Source organism: Acinonyx jubatus, chromosome A3, assembly GCF_027475565.1.
Source record: "Acinonyx jubatus isolate Ajub_Pintada_27869175 chromosome A3, VMU_Ajub_asm_v1.0, whole genome shotgun sequence".
Lineage (NCBI taxonomy): Eukaryota > Metazoa > Chordata > Mammalia > Carnivora > Felidae > Acinonyx > Acinonyx jubatus.
Genome location: NC_069388.1, coordinates 87819549 through 87843683, shown reverse-complemented (window position 1 = coordinate 87843683; position 24135 = coordinate 87819549). Strand labels below are relative to the sequence as shown.

General features: G+C 46.9%; 1 protein-coding gene and 1 long non-coding RNA gene across 9 annotated transcripts in view; one reads left to right on the top strand and one right to left on the bottom strand.

Moving 5' to 3' along the window:
- SFXN5 (sideroflexin 5) overlaps window positions 1-24135 on the top strand; it is a 117830-nt gene that overhangs the window by 19101 nt on the left and 74594 nt on the right. For 6 of the 8 annotated variants that reach the window (XM_053200761.1, XM_027072200.2, XM_015064026.3 and 3 more), the window contains 3 exons: window positions 8986-9063; window positions 21833-21859; window positions 22334-22388. In XM_053200761.1, the coding sequence (XP_053056736.1) occupies window positions 8986-9063; window positions 21833-21859; window positions 22334-22388 (160 nt within the window). The remainder of the gene's footprint in view (window positions 1-8985; window positions 9064-21832; window positions 21860-22333; window positions 22389-24135) is intronic. The other 2 variants (XM_053200760.1, XM_053200759.1) reach the window with 1 other exon arrangement.
- On the bottom strand, window positions 19137-23233 carry LOC128311230 (uncharacterized). Its single transcript, XR_008289405.1, has 3 exons — window positions 23092-23233; window positions 22436-22578; window positions 19137-20143 (listed from the first exon to the last, which is right to left on the bottom strand). It is a non-coding gene; the product is annotated as an uncharacterized LOC128311230 (long non-coding RNA).

Here is a 24135-nt window from a genome sequence, read left to right as displayed (position 1 = left end):
GGATCTTTAATGGATGCTGCTCACATAGAGTAATGAGTTGTAGGCAAACAGGATATCCGGATGTTTTCAAGTAAGTGTCACCCTGAAGATAGTCAGCAAAGAGGAAAAGTTACCTTTACTGTGAAGAGCTTAGAGGACATTGCTTTAACCAGGTGGCCAAACTTAGCATCCTTAGCCACGAAAAACTGACATTATATGCCTTCTGATGTGATATGATTCTGGTAGTAATCCCTAAATACTGGAATATATGAAAGCCTAAAGAAGAAAATAAAAACAGCCCATAATCCTACCTGCCAGAAATAATCACCATTGACATTTTGGTATATGCATATGTGCAAAATTAGGATGATTTATGCAATATGTGTATATATATCTATCTCTTTATATAGCATATATAGAGAGAGAATCATATATGATATATATGTTTACCTAACATATATGTATACATAATATATACTCTTTTTTCCATGCAGCATATCATGAACATTCTTCCTTGTCATTAAATGTCATTACAAAATATATTTAATAACCACATAGTAATCCATCCTGTAGTTATTCTATAATGCACTTGATAATTTTCTCTCTTGTTGACCACTTGGGTGGTTTCAAGTCTTTTGCCATTATAAGTAGTATTGCAGTATATATCCATGTACATAAATCTCCCCATATTTCTCTTCATTTTCTTTGGATAAATTCCTACAAGTGGAATTTCTGAATGGAAGACTTTTTTTTTAATGTTTAAAAAAAATCTTTATTTATTTTGAGAGAGAGAGGGAGAGCGCATGAGCCGGGGAGGGGCAGAGAGAGAGAGAGACAGAGACAGAGACAGAGAGAGAGAGAGAGAGAGAGAGACAGAAAGAAAATCCTAAGCAGGCCCCACTGCAGTGCAGAGCAGTGCAGAGCTTGACTCGGGGCTCAATCTCATGAATCGTGAGATCATGACCTGAGCCGAAATTAGGAGTCGGACGCTTAACTGACTGAGCCTCCCAGGCACCCCTCTGAATGAAAGACATTTTAAGGCTTTTCATATATATTGCCAGTTTACCCTGTAGATTATACCAAGCTGTGCCAAGATCATATCAGTTTATAGTCTCAATAATAGTGAGGATATCCATTTATATTCTATTTTTTATCAACTACTTTTTAATCATAATATTTCTCTACACTTAAAAAACTTTCAGTATAATTAACATACAGCATTATATTAGTTTCAGGTGTACAATATAGTAATTCAACAATTCTGTTACTCAGTGCTTATCATAATAAGTGTACCCTTAATCTCTTTGAGGATGCCCATTTATTTAAATGCTTTCTAGACAACATCTGATATTCTAATTTTAAAGTCTTTAATCGAAGTTTTAATAGTAAATATCCAAATGTCGCTTTTTTTATTCAATTTTTTATTGATTATTTATAAAAATGTAAGTGTAAACATAAAGCTCATTTATCCCTCTTTGGGATTTTTACAGAAACTGAAAGAGTGCCAAAATTTATAACATTATCTTCTACCTAAAACAGCTTTGTAAACACAGTTTTCATCCTGTTTATAAGATCTTTTTTTTTTTTTAATTTTTTTTTTTTTAACATTTATTTATTTTTGAGACAGAGAGAGACAGAGCATGAATGCGGGAGGGTCAGAGAGAGGGAGACACAGAATCCGAAACAGGCTCCAGGCTCTGAGCCGTCAGCGCAGAGCCCGACGCGGGGCTCGAACTCACAAACCGCGAGATCATGACCTGAGCCGAAGTCGGACACTTAACCGACTGAGCCACCCAGGCGCCCCTGTTTATAAGATCTTTGATAGCTTCCCAGTGACAAGTTACTGTTTTGTTTTGTTTAAATCCAAGTTAGTTAACATGTGGTGTAATAATGATTTCAGGAGTAGAATTTAGTGATTCCTCACTTACATACAACACCCAGTGCTCATCCCAACAGGTCTCCTCCTTAGTGCCCTTCACCTCTTTAGCCCTTCCCATCCAACACCCCCTCCAGCAACCTTCAGTTTGTTCTCTGTATTTAAGAGTCTCTTATGTTTGCCTCCCTCTCTGGTTTTATATTATTTTTAGTCAGTCAGACAAAGACAAATATCATATGATTTCACTCATATGTGGAATTTAAGAAACAAAACAGATGAACATAAGGGAAGGGAACCAAACATCAGTACCTTTATACACTTTAAGTTCTTGCCTATCTGCACGCATTTTTGGCATACTATTACACTGAACAGTTTTTATTTGCCTTTTTCATTCATTTCCAAGTCTTTATAATTATTTATTTGTATATTTTTAAATGTTTATTTTTGAGGGTGCAAGCAGGGGAAGGGCAGAGAGAGGGGGACGGAGGGTCCAATGTGGGCTCTGAGATGTCAGTCTGACAGCAGCGAGCCTGATGTGGGCTCAAACACACGAACCGGTGACATCATGACCTGAGCTGAAGTCAGATGCTCAACCAACCAAGTCACCCAAGTGTCTCCACAATTTTTTAAAATCAAGTTTTAAAGTCTAAATAACCGTCCCTGTTAGACCCTTAGATCTAACAGCATAGGTGGTGCTTTTCCAAGAAAAGTAGTCTCAAACCTATCACTTTTCACTTCAGCTACATTTATTTTCTAGAATAAATTCCCAAGAGTAGGCTATCTAGGCTGGAGGCCATGATTGTTTCTAAAGCTCTTTGGGGTAGCTGGACGGGTTTCTTTTCTGAAGGGTTATACTTCCTGTCATGCTGCCAGAATTATATGGGTTTACCTCTCAAGGGCCCCTTGAAGGTGATCAGAGGTCAGCCACAGGGAAAGCAGAGCCCCTCCCCATATGTCCCCGGTTTCCCCTTCCCTGGGGCCTCCTTGAGGGTGGCCTGGGCGGGGGAGCCAAGGACCAATCTCAGCACAGATGTTTAACCCTGGGGGTCCCAGGACTACTGGGAAGGAACAGGAGAGTATAGGAAGGCTGAAGGAAGACAAGAGAAAGGCTTGGGACCCTGTCTGCCTATAAATCATTATCTTCTGCAAATCCCAGCATTTGGGAATGATTCAAGCAGTCTTTTGGGTGAGGGGAGAATGCGTGGCTCTCTGCCCTGGGCAGGTGCAAGACTGACCCAGGTGAGAACAATCAGACACTGAGCAATCAAGGCATGATGCGACATAAGCTGCTGCCCCCACCTCCTCCTGCTTCCCCACCAGCCATCCCTGCTCCGTTCTCTCATGCACACCCCCCTCTGCCAGTTCATTCTCCCCTGGCATCGGACGCTGTTTTTTAAATTTAAATTTAAATTTTAATTTTGTTTGTTTGTTTATTTACTTATTTATTTCAGTTCTGCAAACTTTGGGACTTCCAAACTCTCCACTTTGCCTGAAATGCCCATGTTTCAATGCTCCAGTTTCTCTGTGTCGGGCTGGGCATGGCTTTGAGTGAGAGTAAGGAAGGACCTTCCTACCCTTGCCTGGGGTGCCCTGCCCCAGTAGGCGTCAACTTTGGGGGATGCAGGCATTGCTGTGAACTCACTGGGAGACAACCCTTCTTTCAGTTATTGTTATGAGGACAGGAGGGTCTTCCATGATGATGTCTTTTCTTTTTAATGTTTTCATTTATTTTTGAGAGAGAGAGAGAGAGAGCAAGGGAGGGGCAGAGAGAGAGGGTACAGAGGATTTGAAGCAGGCTCTGTGCTGACAGCAGAGAGCCTGTTGTAGGGCTCGAACTCACTAACTATGGGATCATGACCTGAGCAGATGTTGGGCGCTTAACGGACTGAGCCACCCAGGTGCCCCTTCCATGCTGATATCTTGTAGAAGTGGCCCAGAACTGGGATTGAGGGATTTGAGGCTCCTAGGTGCCTCCCACCCCTATGTAACCCTGGACATGGAAATACCCTTCCTTTTCTGGCCCCAGTTATTTCAGAGGAGGGAGGTGGCCTAGATGGTTCTATGATAGATATATGCAAAGGGGTATTCTTATCTACATCCTGTGTAAACAGTGCAGTCTCTTGTAATTCTGGGATTTTGTCAAACCAGCATCACCATCGAGGGACTTTGGTCTGTGGCTTTGGAACCTGGATTCCTAATCCTGACCATACCTTTCACCTCTCCCCCCAGCAACCTCAGTCACTCATTTTTGGTTAAATCCCTCTGATGTGTGGCCCGTGTTAAGATGGACAGGGGTGAGTGGGTCCTGTGGATCCGCAAAGTGCCTAAAACCAGCTCCCTGGTCCCTGCTGTGCAATCTCTGACAGACAACAAGGACACATGGATGCTTAAAGGGTCAGGGACCTCAGAGAGGTGCAGATCAAATAAATGCACTGACTATTGACAGGAGTGGAGAACATTTCTGGAAGATTCATGGAGAAGATGGCTCTGAGCCTGGAAGCATAGTTGGGGATGGTCATAGACTGTTGGGGAGCAAGAGTGTCCTGATAAAGCAAACAGTATGGGCAAGGCCAGGAGGTGGGAACATGCAGGCACCACCCAGACAGTGATGGTCCCTTTACCAGATGTGAGGGTGAAATATTTCTGAGTGCTACTCATATCCAGATCAGTTGCTATCACTGCCACCATGTGTTTAATATATTAAATATTCTTATGATAAATATTTATGTCATGTTTGACATCCTCTCTGTTAGCCAAGCAGGGATTACATGCAGTCTACATTTAGTTTGAGAGTGGGCTATGGTGCCCCCCCCAAAAAAAAGATTAGGGTTTTTTTCCCCAATTTTTTAAAGTTTTTTTATTTTGAGAGAAAGAGAGACAGCATGAGTGGAGGAAGGGCAGAAAACAAGAGAGAGAGAGAGAGAGAATCCCACACAGTCTCCATATTGTCAGCAAAACCCAATGTGGGGCCAAACTCATGAACAGCGAAATCATGACCCGAGCCAAAACCAAGAGTCAGATGCCCAACCGACTGAGCCATCCAGGTGCCCCATGTTTTTTTTTCTTTTTTTTAATGTTTATTTATTTTTGAGAGAGAGAGAGGACAGAGTAGGAGGGGCAGAAAGAGGGGACAGGGGATCCGAAGTGGGATCTTCGCTGACAGCAGTGAGCCTGATGTGAGTGGGGCTTGAACTCACAAACTGGAAGATCATGACCTGAGTCGAAGTCGGATGCTCAACCGACTGAGCCACCTAGGCACCCCAAGATTAATTTTGTTTTTGATAACTTATTCCCCAGCTTTCCTTTTTGTGTCCTTTCCTTCCTGCGTCCCTCGGTCCCCATTACTGTAGTACGGTCTCCTGCCCTCTCTGGCCACCACTCCATGCTTGCCCTCCTGCTTCCTTCTCCTTCCGCTTAGGGCCTTGGGGTAGGACCCTTGGAGCCAGGATTCTCCTCTGTTTAAATTCTCTGCCCTGGAGCAGACCTCCCAGGGGCCAGCGTTTCCAGAAGGACCTTCTGGAGACCACACCCCCATCAAATACAAGGAGACAACCTCAAGGTGACACCTTCTGGCAGGTTAGCAAGAGGCAGGAAGCCAATGAGGGAGGTTGGGAAGCAACCTGGCCGTCCCTCCCCCTGGCCCAGGGCTCTAGAGAAGGGCCTGCAGCTTTACATCTGCCACTCGATGCCTTTGCATTCAGGGCCCCGCTGCCTGTTTGTTCATGGTTGAAAAGACTTCCTGCAAAGTTCACCATGCCTGGGACCTTCAGCTTTCCCCTTCCCTCAAGTGCCCAGGGCTCTCCCGTCAAGCCTCGTGATGCATAGGGGTGAGAGGAGGGTTTAAAGCAGGGAGATACTCCTCCCATCCCTCAAATCTCCCAGATAATGGCCTCCTCTATAGTGAAAAGCCCAGCCCCCAGAACAGGCAGGCCTCAGGGAACTTCTAAGGTCCTCTTTGGCTGTCCCGCAGCAGGGCCTGGAGCCCCAACCCCTCGGCCTCTGACCGAGGGGCCTGTCTGAGGGTTAGTAAGGCCCAGCAACAGAAAAGCATGTTCTAGCTTCCTCCAGTCCTCATTTCTCAGGCTTGTCTTCAGGAACTTGGGATTTAGTTCTCCCTCAACCCATGCCAAGATCAGGGCTCTTTGGAACTTATTCTTGTGGCAGGAGGCCTCCCTTTAATGATGGTGTCAAATGAGATGGAATGTGGCCAGGTTGTTATAGGAACTCAGGAGAATCCCTGGAGTGGGAAAATAATGAGAACACGGGGCCATTCACCATTCAGCGCTGGAAAGTAGAGCATTCATTGTCCCATGGCAGAGGCTGTGGCGTGGGAGGAAGCCGGCCTGGCCGGCGGCGGGGGGGGGGGGGGGGGGGGTGGGAGAGCTCGCTGCATCACTAGGAGGCTTTCGGGGTGTTGGGGGCACAGAGCAAGGGTTTGACTAAACTCTGGGTACAAAAACTGAACTTCCCACTTTCTAGCTGTGTGACCTTAGGCCAGTTGAAACAGTCAGCATGATCCCATTTTGTTGAAAAACAAATGCTTTAAATCTAGAAAGAAAATCATCCTCACTTTTTTTTAAAACCATCCTCACTTCTTCAGTAGTTACCTCAGTGCTATGTTTACAAGTGATTTAAAGTGATTTTTTGTGCTTATCCATTTTTTCTGACATTTTCTCTAAACAGCATGGATTGATTGGGGCCCCCTCCAATAAAAACCCTCACAAAGCTATCTCCACTTTGGAAACAGATTCTGGGAAGGGACTCTGGAATTTTGGTATTGATACCCATACATTTGAAAGGGGAGGGGCTGTACTTTCCAGCAGTCAGGCTGCTCCTAAGTAGTTTCCCTGGCCCCTCAATGCCCTGGATTAGACTAGTGTTGGCCACAGAAACTTCACACATGCCTGATGGGTCAGGTGGCCTGGCTGGCTTGTCCGGGCTCCCAGTTAGTCCTGCTGGTGGCTGTTCATTTCTCATGCTACGGGACTGCCTGCCAGCTGGCTCAGCAAACACCCCACCTGCCCCACTGGGTGCTCTTCCTGATGCTACATCCTGCCTTTAGACCAAGGTACTTCTGTGGAGGTCACTCTGCATTCCTCTGCTCAGCCAGCCTTATTCTTTTATCAACAGGAGAACAGAGGCACCTGGGTGACTCAGGCCCTGAGCCACAGATTCTTCATTTCAGCTCAGGTCATGATCCCAGGGTCGTGAGATCTAGTCCTATGTCAGGCTTTGGGCTGAGCATGGAACCTGCTTAAGATTCTCTCTCCCTCTGCCCCCTCCCATGCTCATACTCCCAATCAATCAAGCAAGCAAGCAAGCAAGCAAGCAAGCAAAATTATAAAAAGGAGAACAAAATAGCTTCACTGGGTTTCTTTGCCCACTCTAGACAACCCTGATGTCTGGGTGCCTCACCTGACCTTGACATAGGCTGCCTTCCATGAATGTTATCTGCTTCTTGTTAATTTTTTGAGGTATGGTATACATATGATAGAATGCACAAATCCTAAATTTATGGCTTAAAGCATTTTGACCTATGTTTATACCCATATAACCACCACTTAGATGAAGACATTGAACATTTCCATTACCTCAAAGGGGTCCCTCGTGCCTTTTCCAAGTCAACACCCTGCCCCACCCCCCCAAAAGTAACATGACCTCCACCAGGTTGGTTAGATTAGCATTGCCTGTTTTTGAACTTTATACATACTCTTTGGCATCTGACTTCTTTTGCTTTTCATTATGGATGTCAGCTTTCACAAATCACCCCAAAATGTAGTGGCTTCAAACAACAACACTCAATTCTTTTGCTCACTGATCTTCCATTTGGGCAGGGCTTGCAGGGGATGGTTCATCACTATTCCATGCGGCATCTGCTAGGGCAGATTGATGGGGCTCTGGAAAGTCCATTTCAAGATGGCTCATTTGCGTGGTGGTTGAGTTGATGCTGACTGTCATCTGATAGCTCAGCTGCAGCCTTGGGCCAGAGACTCAGTTCCCATCCAGATGCATCACTCCAGAAGCTGCTTGGGCTTCCTTATAGTATGATGGCTGAGTTCCAAGAGAATGACCATCTCAAGAGAACAAGGTCAAAGTGCAAGGCATTTTCATGACATAGCCTCCGAGGTCACATAGCCTCACCTCAGCCGTACTCTATTTGTGGCGGCAGTCACGAAGGCCTGCCCAGGATCAGCAAGAGGAAACATGGACTCTACCTCTCAATGGGGATGTGGGAATGTTCTAAAAGAGGGTGGGGAGTGGTAGATATTGGAGTGTCATCTTTGGAAAATACGTTTTGCAGTTTATTTCTGTGAGATTCATCTATGTTGTAACATGTATTTGTAGTTTGCTTTTTACATTGCTGAGTAATATTCCATTTACCTGTCCAGTCTACTATTGACATTTGGATTGTTTGCAATTTGGAGCTATTTGAATAGTGCTGCTATGAATATTCTTATATAAATATTTTGGTGGGTAAATGCTGCCTTCAATCACTGTTGCTGTCCCTTTAGCTTTTAAGATCTTACAAATGATACAATTCTATCCTCTTTTTCCCCCCTCCCTCTCTCCATCAGTTACTGTAGCCGTATGTACTTAGTATGTAAATCTCTGCTGGTGTTTTTAGAATGTTGAAAAGAAATTCTATGAGTATTATATAAATACGTTCTCTTTATAAAAACTTTCAATATTGCAATTAAGATTAAATTTCCTTCTGACACCCCTTGCCAAATCTGGACCCTTTCCTCTTACCCCACAGTAACCCCTGCCACTAGTTTGCTAAGTCTCCTTCTAGAGCTTTTTTGATGCATCTACACACATGAGTATTCTCATAGAAAAATATTGTTTTCTGTGTGTGTGTGGGCTTTGTTTGTTTGGTATAATGAATGGCATCATACGGCTCTGCAATTCACTTTCTCACTCAAAAAAATATGTTGGAGATGGAATCACATGCAGATCTACTTTGCTTTTTTAAACTGCCAAATATTGTTCCATAGTATTATTATACCCCTGTCATTTAGCGACATCCCTTTGGAAGGACATTTAAAGTGTATCCTTTATTGTTTGCAAGTGAAAGAGTTGCAGGAGCCTTGGATCTATGCCCCTCAATGTCTGTTTTCTTTCCCCTGCAGAGACGTCTCAGAGAGGCTGTGCAGCTGCTGGAGGACTACAAGCATGGGACCCTGCGCCCAGGGGTCACCAATGAGCAGGTAACTCTACTGGAGGTGGGAGGAGAAGGAAGGGGGCAAAGTCACAATCCTTTCTCTGCATCCGGAACCAACTCTCTTCCCTTCATTATCCACTTCCAGTGTTAAATAGCCATGTGGACTTCTGGTTTTTTGGAGGAGACACTCAGCTCTCTCTCATACCCTGGGTCTGGGGGGAAGCACAGAGGTGATAAGACAAGAGACGCCCAAAGGCAGTAGTTTTCTGGAGCTGATGTGTACATCTCTTCCCAATTCCACGTTCAGTGACATCACAGAAGTAACTTGAAATCAGCCATGTGGGAGCATTTACACCATGGAAATTGGCAAATGCTACAAATCAGGACTTTCTTCCCCAAAGAACTAATTTTTAAATATTTACTAGCATACCACTACCCAAAAGTTCAGGTTGAGGATGGGAAAGATGGGGCAGGATAAAGGGGATTAGGCTAGGATGCTATAATTTTGTTTTTTATATATCATGTAGGAATTTGAACTAGAGCTAAGTAAAATGTTATTGGTTGTGTTTGGTTTGAGGAAAGGTAGAGGGATGCAGTGCAGGGCTGCTTTAATGATTATAGAGACTGATGGTTAACATTGCCAAAGTTTTTCTTTTTGTTTATAAACTTTATTTCAAAAACTTAAAAAAATTAATTTCACGCTTTTTTTCCCCCAAAGTAACATGTGTGCATAGTTCAAAAAGTTAAATAGTACTAAAATACCTGGAGGAAAAGTACTATGTTGTCCCATCCCTCTTCTGTTCCCATTCTTTTTCTCCAGAAGCAAATACTTTTAACTATTTCTTCACATAGAAATCTGTATGTCAAACCAGTATGCTTATCTATAGTCTTATTGTTCAACTAGTTCTTTGTATTATCTATTTATAGTAGATGAGGATTCAGCTCTCTTGTTATTTACTTCCATAAAAAACACACTTCTCTCCGCCATCCTCATTACTCTCCCAAAATAGTTATTATGGCTTTGGGGTTTATGGATATTCAGTATTCACACTATTACAATTATACAAATACCACTTACTGTTTTTTGTTTTCTCTCTTTTGAACTTTGTATTTTACCTGGAGTTAATAATTGCCTTAGTTTTTCCACATTGGCATAGTTTTCTTTATACCATCTCTACCTCTTACTACATTCTTTAGCAGCCTTTGATATTTTCAGTGCCTCCTTTCAATCTGAAGACTCCTGTCCTTCGGTTCCATTTTTTTCCCCTGAAGTTTTCCTTTCTGGTGTCCACCTCTTCCAGCTCCAGGCCTTTCTATTGTTGTATACTTTAGTTTTGGTGGAGCACCTCTTTCAGTAGCTTCCTAATATAAGAGTAAATGGGAAGAAAATTTTGAGTCCTTTTATGTCTGAAAATTGTAATTCTTCACTCAGCCTTAATTGACAATTTTGCTGAGGAGAAAATTATAGGTTGACAGACATTTTGAAGACATTACTCTATTGTCTTCTCACTTTCAGGACAGCTGTTGGAAATCTGATACATTTCATCTCTGATTCTTTTCAAGTAACCTGTTTTCCCTTTTTGGAAATGTTTAGGATCTTCCCTTTTAAAATTTGTTATTTTGGGTTCCTAGTGACCCTTTTCAATCTGGAGACTCCTGTCTCTCAGTTCTGGCTAATTTTCTTATGCTGTTTCCTTGATAATTTCTTCTTATTTTGGAACTCCTGTTAGCCAAAAGTCGACATCTTAAATTGACACTTAAATTTTCTTATATTTTTTTCTTTTCCATTTCATCACTTTGTCCTGTGTGGCTTTGCAAGAAATTTCCTTGAGTTTATTTTCAACGTATCTATTGAAATTTTAACTTCAGCTAGTATAATTTTAATTTCCAAGAGCTCTTTGACTGTTTCTTTTTAAAAATCTTCTTTTTTTTAATGTTTTTATTTATTTTGAGAGAGAGTACACATGCACACAAGCAGGGGAGGTAAGGAGAGAGAGAGAGACAGAGAGAGACAGAGAGAGAGAGAGAGAGAAGGAGAGAGAGAATCCCAAGTAGGCTTCACATTATCAGTGCAGAGCCCAATGCAGGGTTTGATTTCAAGAACCGTGAGATCATGACCTGAACCAAAATAAAGAGTTGGAGGCTTAACCAACTGAACCACCTCAGTACCCCTTAAATTCTTCTTAATAGAATTCTTTTCCTGTGTTGTGAGTACAGTAGCCATCTCACGTCTCTGCATTCTGGAAGACAAGTGGGGGAAGGAGGCTGGAGTCCCAATACTCACTTTGCAAACTTTTATTAATTTCCCTGCTTTGAGTCTCACTTACTCCCACCCTCTACTGTGCTGGTGTTCTCAAGTCTGGGATCACTTGGATTTAGTTTCTTCAGAAGGCTGATAAACCTCTAGCATCTGGGAAACATAGGTGAGGGTGGTAAGAGTCACCTTGCTGTATGGTGAAGGCCTTGGGATCTTATTGCTTTGAGGACAGACTTAGACCAACTCCCTGTGTTTAGTCTTATGATTAGCCCTTTTTTCCTGTGGTACCTGGTACCTTCAAGACCTGAACTTTGCTGGTGTTTTGAGAGCAATGGACTGGCTCCCTAAGTATGTCTTCCTCAGGCATTTGGGGGATGGTTTTTTCTTGTCTACTGGATAAGTTACTAAACCTCTAATTATTTTCCATCCAAAAACATGTTGCTGTCCCTCCTCTGCTGTTGTCTCTCCTTCCATTCTTTTGGTGACCCTATGAGGCACTGCCCTTGCCTTCTAACACCTTTAGGTGTAAAGCCCATGCTGAGGCTCTGGGCTGACATCAGGACACACTAGTACCTGGCTGGCTGTTCCTGGGGTGGGTGGCTCAGCCATCAGCTCTCCCCAACCTAATTCATGTAATATGCATTTATGGAGCACCTGCAGGCCAGTTTTGATGCTGGGGCCTAGGGGAGAGAGCAAGGAAGAAAGTAGATGAAGATCTTGCTTCATGGACCCCCAGAATCTAGGCAATGATTATGAAAAACCACCATACTGTGGGACAGCAGAAGGAGGAGTAACTTGCCCAGACTGTCTGGAAGAGATTCCCACCAGAGATTTGAGGGATGAGAAGGGAATGGCCAAGAGGAGTACTAGGTAAGAGCCATCTGGGTGAGGAAGCACATCATGAGCGAAGATAGCAAGCCGCCCACAGCGGAAGTCCGGGAGAATGTGCTTTACTGAGGCCCGGCCACTTGAAAGGAGGGCACATATGTGAGCTGATGCAGCACCTTGGCCAGATGTCCTTGTGCAGGGCCCCAGGGAGTGGTGGGAGATGGGGCAATGCCTGGCTAGACAGGGTCTATCTTCAGGCATCTGTGCTGCTATCAGCAGGAAGCACGGGCTATGATCAGATCATCCCTGAGCACAGTGCTTCCCTCTGGCATGGGCACTGAGGAGTCTGGGTGGCCTCACCTGACATCTCCTCTCTAGGCCAAAGTAATCCTCAGACCCTTGCAGTTCCTCTTGGACCTGTCAGGGGTGAGTTCAGCCCCCCAACTCTTCACCCTGCATCTGCTCCCAACCCAAGCTCCCTCTGGCTGAGGTTGGCCTCTTGGGACTCCCTCCAGCATCCAGAGGTTGGGGAGTGAGGCCACATTTCTCCTCTTTACTCCCTTCAGTAGCGTAAAGTTGCCTGCCCTATTTGCTGGGCCTCTTTTGTTTTCTGCCCTGAAAGCCCCAGTGTGCCCCCAGAGAGCTGGGAGGAGGGGAGGTGGGGCGGGGGATCCTGGCAGTAGCCATGCTTCCCAATTCTGGCTCACGTTAGTGATGCCTGCAGTGTCCATCTGATGGCTGGGTAGCACAGTGCTCTAGGTGTGAGCCTGCTGCTCAGCCCCATTAATAATCATATCCTCCCTCTACTTCCCTTTCCAGTCCTCCTGGCTCTCACAATACTTCCCTCCCTGGGCCTCATCTACAAAGCCACACCTCCTCTGGCCTCCATGGACAAGAACAGAGTGGGTGGATGATGACATATTAGCCCAGGATTTGGGAAAGCCTCAGCATTCTGCAGTTAAGGATGGTCCCCTATTCCTGGTCTAGGCTGGTCCTGTTCACAAGCCATATCTAGGCCCAGGGTGGCTCTGGATCTCAGTCTGGACAGCTGCCTCATCTGCCCCTAGGCTCTGTGCTTGCTCTGACGTCCTTTTGCAGGCGTGTGGATCAGAAGCCTGTGGCTGCCTCCTGATGCCTGCGGGCCTATCCTGATGTCACAGGCAGCGCAGGGTAACCTACTTACCAGCTTGTAAGCCTGGCCTCTTGTTATGACATCTCACTGGTGGGTACATACAAGTGGATTGCTAGTTTGTTCACACCTGATGGCCTTTGTTTGGTCTTCTGTTGGTGGGTGGCTGATAATTCCTCCAGAGACTGTTGTTAAAAGGTTACTATTCCAGTGAAAAATTAGTCTTTAGGATAAAATAAAAATAAGTATGTATAAATTACCCTTTGGGCTTGACAAGTAGAAACTTGATGTGCTAGGAGCCCTATTAAGGACTGTAGTTATCAGTTAAACAACAAAGCCATAGGGGTGCCACGGTGGTTCAGTCAGTTAGGCATCTGACTTTGGCTCAGGTCATGATCTCATGGTTTGTGAGTTCGAGCCCTGCGATGGGCTGTGTGCTGACAGCTCGGAGCCTGGAGTCGGCTTTGGATTCTGTGTCTCCCCCTCTCTCTCTGCCCCTCCCTCACTTGCTCCTATCTCTCTCTCTTTCTCTAAAATGAATAAACATTAAAAAAATTATTAAAAAAAAAAGCCATAGATGAGAGCAAAGCTATAAGCATAGGCAGCTGGACTAGGTTTCTGGATGTTGACTCTGTTGTGGCGCTTTATACACTGGGGTGTCGCTGCAGTGGTTTGCTGTGGATGGAGATGGGTGAGGTTAAATATGAAAGATGCCCTCTTGGTAATGAGCCGCCACTCACTTTGGCTTACCAAGTGCCAGGCATTGTGCTAAGTATTAGCACTTTACGCACATTTCAGTTAATGTTCACAGGAACCCTATTTGGTAGGTGCTTGTATTAATCCCATTTTACAGGTAAGAAAACTGAGTCTCAGAGAGGTTACATTACTTACCTAAGGTCACATAGCCAGTATGTGGTGGAACAGGGATCTGACGCTGGGCCTGCTAGATCCAGTGCCCATCTTTCACCCACTTCCTGAAGGTGGATTTGGCAGGGAAGGGGGTACTCTGTGGAGTGGACTGATGTGTGCAAACATGGCAGGCAGAAGAGCTTGGCATTTGTGAAGGTCTGCAGCCCAGTTACACCTGTGCGGTTCGCACACACAGTGCAGGCCCTGGGCATCTGCTGAGCGTCCTGTTTGGAGCAGTTGCTCTGGGAGGTGGCCCCGAGGGGGAGATGAGCGCTCCCTAGTTCCTGCCCTCACGCAGCCGGCTCCCAGCACAGGTGAGGTGACCACACAGAAGCAGGCGCTAGAGGCCAGGCTGGAGGCAAGACTGTGGCTGAGGCAGGTAGGAGCTCAGCAAGGAGAGAGTCCTGAGAATGCAGGGAGTGAGGAAAGGCCTCACAGAGGGGACACAGTGGTTAGTGTAGAGTGTAGACAGAGACCCACCGTGTTCACAGACAAGAGGGAGAAGTGAAGTGGAGATTGAGAGAGAGAGAGAGAGAGATGGGGAGGGAGTGTGGAGGAGAGAAAGGAGTGGGGAGAGAAGATGAGACCAGAGAGAGGAAGCTGGAGAGGCAGTTGGGAAGTTACTTATTGCAAAAGTTTTTGCAACCCAGGTAGAGATGTGAGATGCGTTGTATGGGGCAAGGGGAAGCTACTGGAAGCTCTTGAGCAAGGGAGTAGCCTGAATGTGCACTGTGGTAGCATCAGTCCGAGTGCCAGGGGGAGGGTAAGTGCCCTTAGGGAAACCAGCCTGGAAGCTACTGGAGTAGGCAGGCGTAAGGAGAGCAGGTCTCTGGGAGCCCCTGTGGGCTGCTCTTGCCCATCATTCCACATCCCCCAGGGCCTGGGGACCAGCTCACCTTGTTAATTGCCTACTCTGCACCCAGCGTAACCTACTGGTTGCCCAGAGGCCCCACGAAAGGGTGGATTCTGCCTGCAACCTGCCAAGGAGAAAGGGCAGCTGGTGTAAGAGATCCTGCAAGTCTCCTCCTCTGGCAGTGTGGAAATGGGGTCAGCTGTGTTTGGGCTTTGCTGAAAACAGCAGAGAAAATATGAGAGAGTTAAAAATACTTGCACCCAAAATCTTCTCTGGGTGTCAGCAGGTTTGCCAGAAGGTGGCTGAAGGGAAGGCTTGGCTGACACCTCCCCTTCCTTACCAGAGCCTTCAGGACCCCTAGCCTCTGACTCCTGGTCAGGAGCCCACCCCTCTAGGCTGGCCACGGTTTGTCCCTTACCATTAGCGCAGGACAGGCAAGTGGCCAATCCTAGCTGAAGCATTTGCAGGATGTGCTAGGTGTGGTGCTGGGCGCTGTAGGTGCATCTCTGGGCTGGGTCGCTGCGGTGGGCTCCTGGGGGGTCCCCCTATTCTACCTGGGCCCCTCTGTCCATTCCCATCACAGCACGCAGAGTAATCTGTGAGCACCTACATTATTTCACTTGTTCCTTGGTTCCATAGTTTCTCAGCCTCAGTGCTATTGGCATCTGGGGCCACATAATTCTTTGTTGTAGGGGCTGTTCTGTGCACCGTAGGATTTTTAGCAGTATCCCTGGCTTCTACCAGCTAGATGCCAGTAGCCCCCCTCCCAAGTCATGACAACCAGACATTGCCAAATGTACCCTGGATGCAAAATCACACCCCCCTCGCCCCCCGGTGAGAACCACTTCTCTACAAACTGTGTTGTGTCCCTGCTTTCCACTCAGAGTAAAAGCCATAGTATTTAGCACAGCCTGCAAAGCCCCCTTCCTTCTGTGATCTTTCTCCCAGTAGTCTCCCCTTATTCAGTCCACTCCAGTCACGCTGGCCTCCTTTGCTGTCCCTCACACGTGCTGGGCAGGCCCACTTCTGCCTCAGGGCCTTCGCTCTGGCTGTTCTGGCTGCCAGAACAATCTCCCACTAGATATCTGCATGACTTACTCCCTCCTTCAAGTATTTCCTCCCATGTCACCTGAATGTAAATGACCCCAGGGCACCTAGGTGGCTCAGTGTGTTGAGCATCCGACTCTAAGATCTCAGCTCAGGTCTTGATCTCAGGATCATGAGTTCAAGCTTCACACTGGGCTCCACGCTGGGCGTGGAACCCACTTAAAAAAAAAAAGAAAGAAAGAAAATGACCCTGCCCACCTTGTACTGCTGTGCCCTCCATCCCCACTGCATATAAGCTTCATGAAAGCAGAGATTTTCAGTATTTTTTTCATTGATGTGTTCTTAATGCCAGAGCTGTCTGTGGCTGACACATAGTAGGTGCTCAGTAAATATTTGCTGAATAAATGAATTTTCTTTAATTTTCACAATAACCTTGAAAGTAACTATTCATATCCCCATATTGCAAAAGAGGACGTGGAAGTGCAAAAAGATTAAGTAAATTGCCTCAAATCACATGGCCAGCAAGCGGGAGATCTGGAGTAGACCAGGGTTTGATTCCAAGGTGTGTCCTCTTCGAGAAGCTGCACGTATACAGAAGTTACTGCCGCTAAACTACCAGGGGGATGTTTTTCTCCTTTTATGAATCTGTAGGATTGAGGGGGGGTACCTTTACCCCACATAGACTTGCATATGTACATATTACCTGGGAGTAACCATGGCAACAAAATTAATGGTAAGGAATAATGGGATTGGCCCAAGTGATAAATTAGGAAGTTTTTTTTTGTTTGTTTTATGGAGGCATCCTTTGCTTTACAGAAGGATCCCCTTCGGGCTCTGTTTAATTACCTTCTGGAGGTTGTTTTAAATAGGCTCTGTCTTTGCTGCCTTTAGAGGTTTGGAGAAGCAGCTTGGAAGGAGGCAGAGGGGAAGGGGAGTGAGCCAGACTGGGGGCGGTTGCTCCCTTCATCTGGGTTTTGGGTGCTGGGGTATGCCCTGCTCCACACCCAAAAGGCAAGGCTTCTCCTTCTGAAGCCCACCCTCTGCCCCTTCCCTTGGCCTCTACACGGGGTTCTAATAGGTTCGTATGGCAGCTCGGCAGAGACACTGGCCATTTCTGAAATCAGCAAACTTCTGCATTGTTCCAGCAACCTCTTGCCCAGACTGCTTCCCCCACCCCCGCTCTGTCCTCATTGCCCAAGCTGAGAAATCAAGCAAGGTCCAAAGTCTCACGTCCACATGAGTTCCAAGGGTGCGACTGGGGCCGCACCCTTTTTATGTTCCGCCAGAGGCATGGAGTGAGATGGGCTGAGCCCAGAGAAGACAAGTCATATTAAGGATTTTATAGGTTAAAGGTTGAGGAATTCGCAGGTTAAAGTGTAGTTACTTCACAGGCTGATAAGAAGATGCCAGAGGCTCCCCATTTAAAATAAACATTAAAAAATTTTTTTCACATTTATTTTTTTTTGAGAGACAGAGCAAGACAGAGTATGAACAGGGAAGGGGCAGAGAGAGAGGGGGGACACAGAATCTGAAGCAGGTTCCAGGCTCTGAGCTGTCAGCACAGAGCCCGATGCGGGGTTCAAACTCACGGACCATGAGATCATGACCTGAGCTGAAGTCGGACGCTTAACCGACTAAGCTACCCAGGTGCCCCTAAAATAAACATTTTTAAAAAAGGATCTACTGGGTACAGAGTTTCAGTTGAGGAGGATGAAAAGGTTCTGGAGGTGGATGGTGGTGATGTCCACATAACAATGTGAATGTGCTTAATGCCACTGACCTGCCACTTAAAAGTGGTTAAAATGGTAAATTTTTAGGTTATGTATATTTTTCCACAATAAAAAAAGATGGAAAATAGCCTAAAAGTCCACTTATAGGGTACGGTTTACAATATATGCATCCAAGGTTTCTGTTAGGAAGAGTGGTGGTGACATGGAAAGATCTCCGAAATATATAGATGCCTAAAGGGAGAGAACAGTGAACGTCAGTGTGCTAACATTTAGAAACAGGTGCATGTGGTGGTTAAGACTGGAGACTTTGGAACCAGACTGCTTGGGTTCAAATCCCAGTGCTGCTGTAAGACTCTGGGCAAGTCCCATAACCTGTCTGTGCCTCCATTTGCACATCTATAAAGTGGGGAATGTACTAGTCCCTGCCCCAAGGGGCTATTGAGGAGATTACATTAGTTAATATGTACAAAGCCCTCAGAAGGGTGTCACACTCCTAGCACTTGTTCACTAAATATGAATGAATGAGGATGAATGGAGGGACAAATCTGAGTCAGAGGTTGTGAGCTCTGCCTCTGAGGCTTTGGAGGTGGCTCTGAGCTTTGGCTTCCTCACCTGGGCTGTGAGCAGGTTTCTGAGTGTGAGAATCAAATAATTAAAGGGAGGGAAGGTGCTCAGCTCAGCGGGGAAGCATGGACTTATGTGTGAGGCTTTGTTATCGCCTCTTATCTGTGGCACTGGCCTGCGTGGTGTGGTGGTGTCATTGCAGGGTGGGGAATATGTCTGTGCGCGCTGGGTCCCGGGCCTTGCCGCTGACGCCCCCGCTCCTGGGTGGGGCAGAGGAGGCAGTCCTTGCACCTGAGGGACATGGCCGTGGCCGTGGGTTACTAGCACTGGGCTGCGCAGCTGGACTTCTGTGGGAGGGGAGCAACAGGTGCTGGCGAGGGGCATCAGCCACCGGGCTGCAAGGAGGAGGTTCGGAGACCCCAGGATGATGTCAGCTGACTCTCCTCCTCTTCTCGTGCCTCAGGCACGGCAGTCACCCTGGCCACACCAGGCAGCGATCTGCTCCAGAGGCTCTTGGAGAGCAGGAGAACATGAGTCGAGAGGTCGGGTAGGCCCGGGGGCCCATCTCCATCCTGCCACCAACCCGGAGGACCCTGGCTGAGTCACTTATTCTCTCTGAGACGAGTTGCTTTGTCTGAAAATAATCTACCTACCTCACAGGCATGTTGTAGGAATAAAGACAATCGAGATGAAGTTACTTTGAAAAATAATTAAGTCCCTTAAAAATAGATTGCTCATTTGAATGACTTCTCCTCTACTTTAGGCATTCATTGAGCACGTTCCAGGGGCTGAGTGAGTATTTTAGATATGTACACCTCATTGAGACCTCTGTTTAGTCAGGGTGAGCCAAGCACCGGAACAAACAACCCCAGATTTCAGGGACTTACGCACAAAGGTCTATTTCTCTCTCATGTCAGAGTCCAGTGCTGCTGGGGAACAGGGCACATGCCATTGTCCAGGGCCTGGCCTCCTCTGCCTCGTGGCTTTGCTGCCACCAGCCTCCACTGGATCCTCTGCGGGAGGTTGCGGGGCCAGGCCTGGTGGAGGCGTGGTGAATGTCACTTCCACCCATAGTTCATTAGCCAGCACCCCATCACATGAGCCCACCTGCCCGTGAGGGAAGCTGGAAACACAGGCTTCGCTGTGTGCCCAAAGGGAAATGCAAACTGCTGGGAGCATGCAGCACGGTTCTGCCCTACTCTTACAACAACCCATTTCACTGATGGAGAAACTGAGGCACACAGGCAGAGTAATCACACATCCAGCAAGTGATTTGAACACAGTTCTAATACCTGTTCTTTGTACTGTCGTTTGATGTCTTAGACCAGTGTTTTCCACCCCAGCTGTTCATCAGAATCGTGGGGAATTTTTTCTTTTCTTTTCTTTTTATAAGAGTTATATAAAGAGATCTTGCACTTTTTTTTTTTTTTAAATAAAATTTTGGAGCACCTGGGTGGCTCAGTCAGTTAGGCATCCAGCTTCGGCTTGGGTCATAATCTCCTGGTTCATGGGTTTGAGCCCCATGTAGGGTTCTGTGCTAGCAGTGAGGAGCCTGCTTCAGATCCTTTGTCTCCCTCTCTCAAGCTCATGCTCTCTCTCCAAGAAATAAACATTTAGAATAGGATAGAAAGGGGCGCCTGGGTGGCTCAGTTGGTTGAGCTTCCGACTTCGGCTCAGGTCATGATCTCATGGTCCGTGAGTTCAAGCCCTGCCTCGGGCTCCTTGCTGACAGCTTGGAGCCTGGAGCCTGCTTTGGATTCTGTGTCTTCCTCTCTCTCTGCCCCTCCGCCGTTCATGCTCTGCCTCTCTCTGTCTCAAAAATAAATAAACATTAGAAAAAATTTTAAAAAAAAGAATTAAAAAAAAAAGAATAGGATAGAATAGATTAGAATGGAATTTTAATTTAGAATAGCTTTAGGTTTGCTGTGTGCCCAGCACTGTGGGAGATACTGGAGGAGGGCAGCAGGCATGCCCTTGCCTCTAAGAAGCTGGACCTAGAAATGGAAGATTCTGATCCTGGGTGGGGAGTATGGGGTGTCAGGAATCTGAGCACAGGGCCTGGGGTTGCACCAGAGCTGGTGCTGGGACTGGAGGCACACTGTATGAAGGCACTTTCTGAGCAATAGAGGATCTGCCTTTTATCACTTCTTTTTCTTTACCTCTTTGCTGTTATGCACTGACTCACCTTCTTTGGCCAACAGTGATTTTGCATTTAGTTTTTCTCTCTTCAGTCCCCTTTACCCCTAATTATTAAAAACAAATCTACCACTTCTAATCTTTGAGAGTCTGGAATAGCAGACCATCAAATATGTTTGAAATGTATCTAAAATAAGGATAATTAGGCTGTGAATTAAGGCTTGAGGGACTCTGCTGTGAGTAAAATGCATAAACTTTAACATATCAATCTTATGCTTCTGTTTCTGCTACCCAGTAGCCTTCTGCAGCTTAATTTATATTCCAGATGACAATGCTGCTATATAAATGAAGCGTAACTGAAGCGTTCTCTTGTAAAACTCAAATCAACTGCTGGCCACCTCCTCCCTCTCACCCCATACCTTCTTGCTCCTTTAAAAATGCCCCGCCTTTGGTTTGCCCATAAATTTTGACTACGTTTGCTTGATTTCTTTTTGAAAGGTTTATCTTATCACATTTTAACATCTCTCAAATGGGATGAGTCTGTTAATTGATGGAGGTCTTGGCATTATGTTATACTTTTATTTCTTAGTGGGACATGCTAGTGTATCTTAGGGTCAGTGATGTCTTAGATTCAATGAAATACAGCATTTGTGTCATTTGAAGGAACTGGCAATTGTTCTGTCCCTCCAGCCTGTCTCCTGTGCTGTGCTGGAGAGACCTCACCGCTCATCTGAAAGCAACTTCTCTTTATAACCTTGTTATAATAACAGCAACAATAGGAAAATAATGCCCACAGCAGTCGGCAGCAATAAAGCCCTTCCTGTGTGTCCAGCGCTGCGTCAGTCACTTTTCCTATTCCTCTTTAACAATGTTGGAGGCAGAGCTATTATCCGCATTCTACAGATGAGGAAATGGAGGTTCAGCGGAAGAAGTGGCAAAGCCAGGCATGCAGGCAGTCTGTCCAGCCTTGAAAAATCTGTGTTATGCTGCCTCTAGTGATTCTGGGAGGCAGTTAAAGTAACTTCATTGAAATAGGGACTTCATACCTGGCCATACCTTAGAATCAACTAGAGAATTGCTGGAAGAATTTTTCAAGTAATTTTACAGCGCAGCCAGAGCAGAGGACCCTTGGTTGAAATGATCTGCATGAGAGACCCGAGCTCTGCTGTTCTGGGCTCCCTGATGCCACAGCCCCAGGGATGCTGCCAGTCCTGGGGGTGTCAGGACAGCCTGAGCTTCTCAGGCCCTCTGAACTGGATCTCTTGGTTAAAATATGGGGCTTTGAGACTTTAAATTGATATGTGCTTTGAATTTTTGTCCTTTATTTCCTTTTCCTTTTTTCTCTCCCTTCCTTCCTTGCAGCTCTGGAGTGCACAGAAAATCAAGCAGGTAATTCAATTTTGGATTCATTTCCTTCCCTCCTCTCTGCTCTCCTGGACCTTGCCCTGCGCTGTCCTGGGGAATCATGGCTGTGCTGCTCAGCCTTGCCCCTCCCATTTGCCACGTGCTGCCCTGCTGTCCCTTCTTTCCCAACACCCAGGGCCTGAGTTTCTGAATGCCAGAGCTCAGGCCCCTTGCCTTCTCCTGGGCCCCTGAGCTCCTTCCCTGTGGGCTCCTCTACAAAATCCTTCTTACATGCCCACTAAATACTAGGCACAGGGGACAGAGGACCCAGTCCCAATCACCTGCATTCAGCTTTGAGCATTAATCAGGAAAAGTCCTGTTTGCTGCCTGTGTTTTGTTTCTCTTGCCTTGAATGGTGAGAAAGGACTGGCCTTCCAGTCCTCCCGGGGGGAGCTCTCCTTTCCCTCCCTCCTCTTCCTCCCCACAGTCACCCTGTGCTCTGTTCCCTGCTCTTGCCAGGCTATTCTACACCCAGATACCAATGAGAAGATCTTCATGCCCTTTAGAATGTCAGGTAAGCCCCTGGGACCCTCCTGAATCTGCCTGGCCTCGGGCGCTTACCACGGTCACAGCTGTAGAAGCATCCAGATGCACCAACCTGAGGAGGGGCAGAACCCGTTACACACACGGCCAGTTTGCACCTCCGTATTCACCTTGGCTCGACCATACACGTCTCTGACCAGGCCTTAGAATCACCTGTGGGGCTTTAAAAAAAAATGTGCCTGCCTGCCTTTTCTTCCTGAGCAGTTGGGGTGCAGTGGAGGCCTCCACAGGTGAATCTGGGGCTCCTTTTCCTGTTATACACCACCCACCTACAGCAGCAGCCTCAGGGATGATACCTGCTTCCGGCAAGCCCTATCTTCTCTCTCACCTACCTGTGTATACTGTGCTCTTTCCTTGCAAACCACACTCCCTTAAAGGCACTTAATCCCCAGGCTAACTCCCTGGTGTCCGATCCTGCTATTAACCTGTACTCCAGAATGCATGAACTGCATTAGCACTACTGTGCACACAGAGAGGGTGGATTCCCATTCTGTGGAGACCAGTGGTAGAGGGGCTGGGGTGGGAAAGTGGACATAAGATCCCTGCCCCCAGGAAGTCCCTGCCCCCAGGAAGTCCCTGCCCAGTGGTCACTAGAGGGAAGCTCTTTGTGCATGAGCTTAGTAGCCCAGAAAACACTTGCACGCACGGGGCCTGGCCTAGCGTGTTTGTCCTACCTGTAGTTCCGAGAGGCCACAGGCCCTGTCCAGAGTCACACAGCAGAGGTCAGACTCCCACCAGAGTGTTGATGCCTACTGCGTGGCCTTTCTCAGTGCACTGGGGCACTCTTGCAGGGTGGGTGGGAGGGCTGTTGGCTGCTGCCTTGAGAAGTCCTCAGGTGGCTGGAGAGTCTCTATCAAGAGGTGTTCTCAGCTGAGTCAGTCAAGATCCCCACCCCCAGACAGCCTGACCTCATGTGAGTGAGAGAACAAACAACCACATGACCTCATCGTGCTGAGGCATTGCGTGCCCACGGACCCTCCTTGCTTGGCTGTGAGGAACTCCCAGGTAGCAAAGGCCTCTGGCCGAGCATCTTGCAGCTACGGCTGTAGGTGCACCGGGCCACAGCACGCTCTCACCTGGGGCCTGGATCCTCTTGTAATTCTCCAGTCAAACCTGGGGCCCATCTCCAGAGGAATGCGGGCAGTAGAGTGACGGTTCATGTGCAAGCGCAATTATGCACAGTCAGGATGCGAACCTTTGCTTTAGATAACCCAGATAAGTGTGGTTCTCTGCTGTCCAGCCCGCCAGCTGACTGCCTGCCATAAGCTAGAGGCCAGGGACACAGGGCTGCCCACTGACAGTGGGAGGTGGAGGGCAGCAGACGGGGCCTCCGATAGTCCAGGGAAGCGAGCGGTGAGGAGACAGTGCCTGGGGCCTGCTCTACTGAGGATGTTTAGGCAGGGTAGGAGAGATTTAAAGAGTACCCCTGGCACTTAGAGGTACACATCTCAAGTGTGTGGAGAGTTCCCCTTTCAGAACTAAGTAAGGCTGTGTGCTAGAAAGGTAAGCTGAGAGAAGAAGGAGGGCATTCTGGGGCCTTTGAAGGCAGCGTGCTGTGTGTAGTGGGCATGGGCAGAGGACACGGTGCCTCCTGGAGGAAATCATGGAAGGAACACCAACTGTAGCACCAAGTGCATGGTGTTCCCAGTGGTGGGCAGCCCTGCCCTCAGCAGAGGGCTTCTGAGTTTTGGAGTGAGAAGTATCTGGCCAAAGGGGAA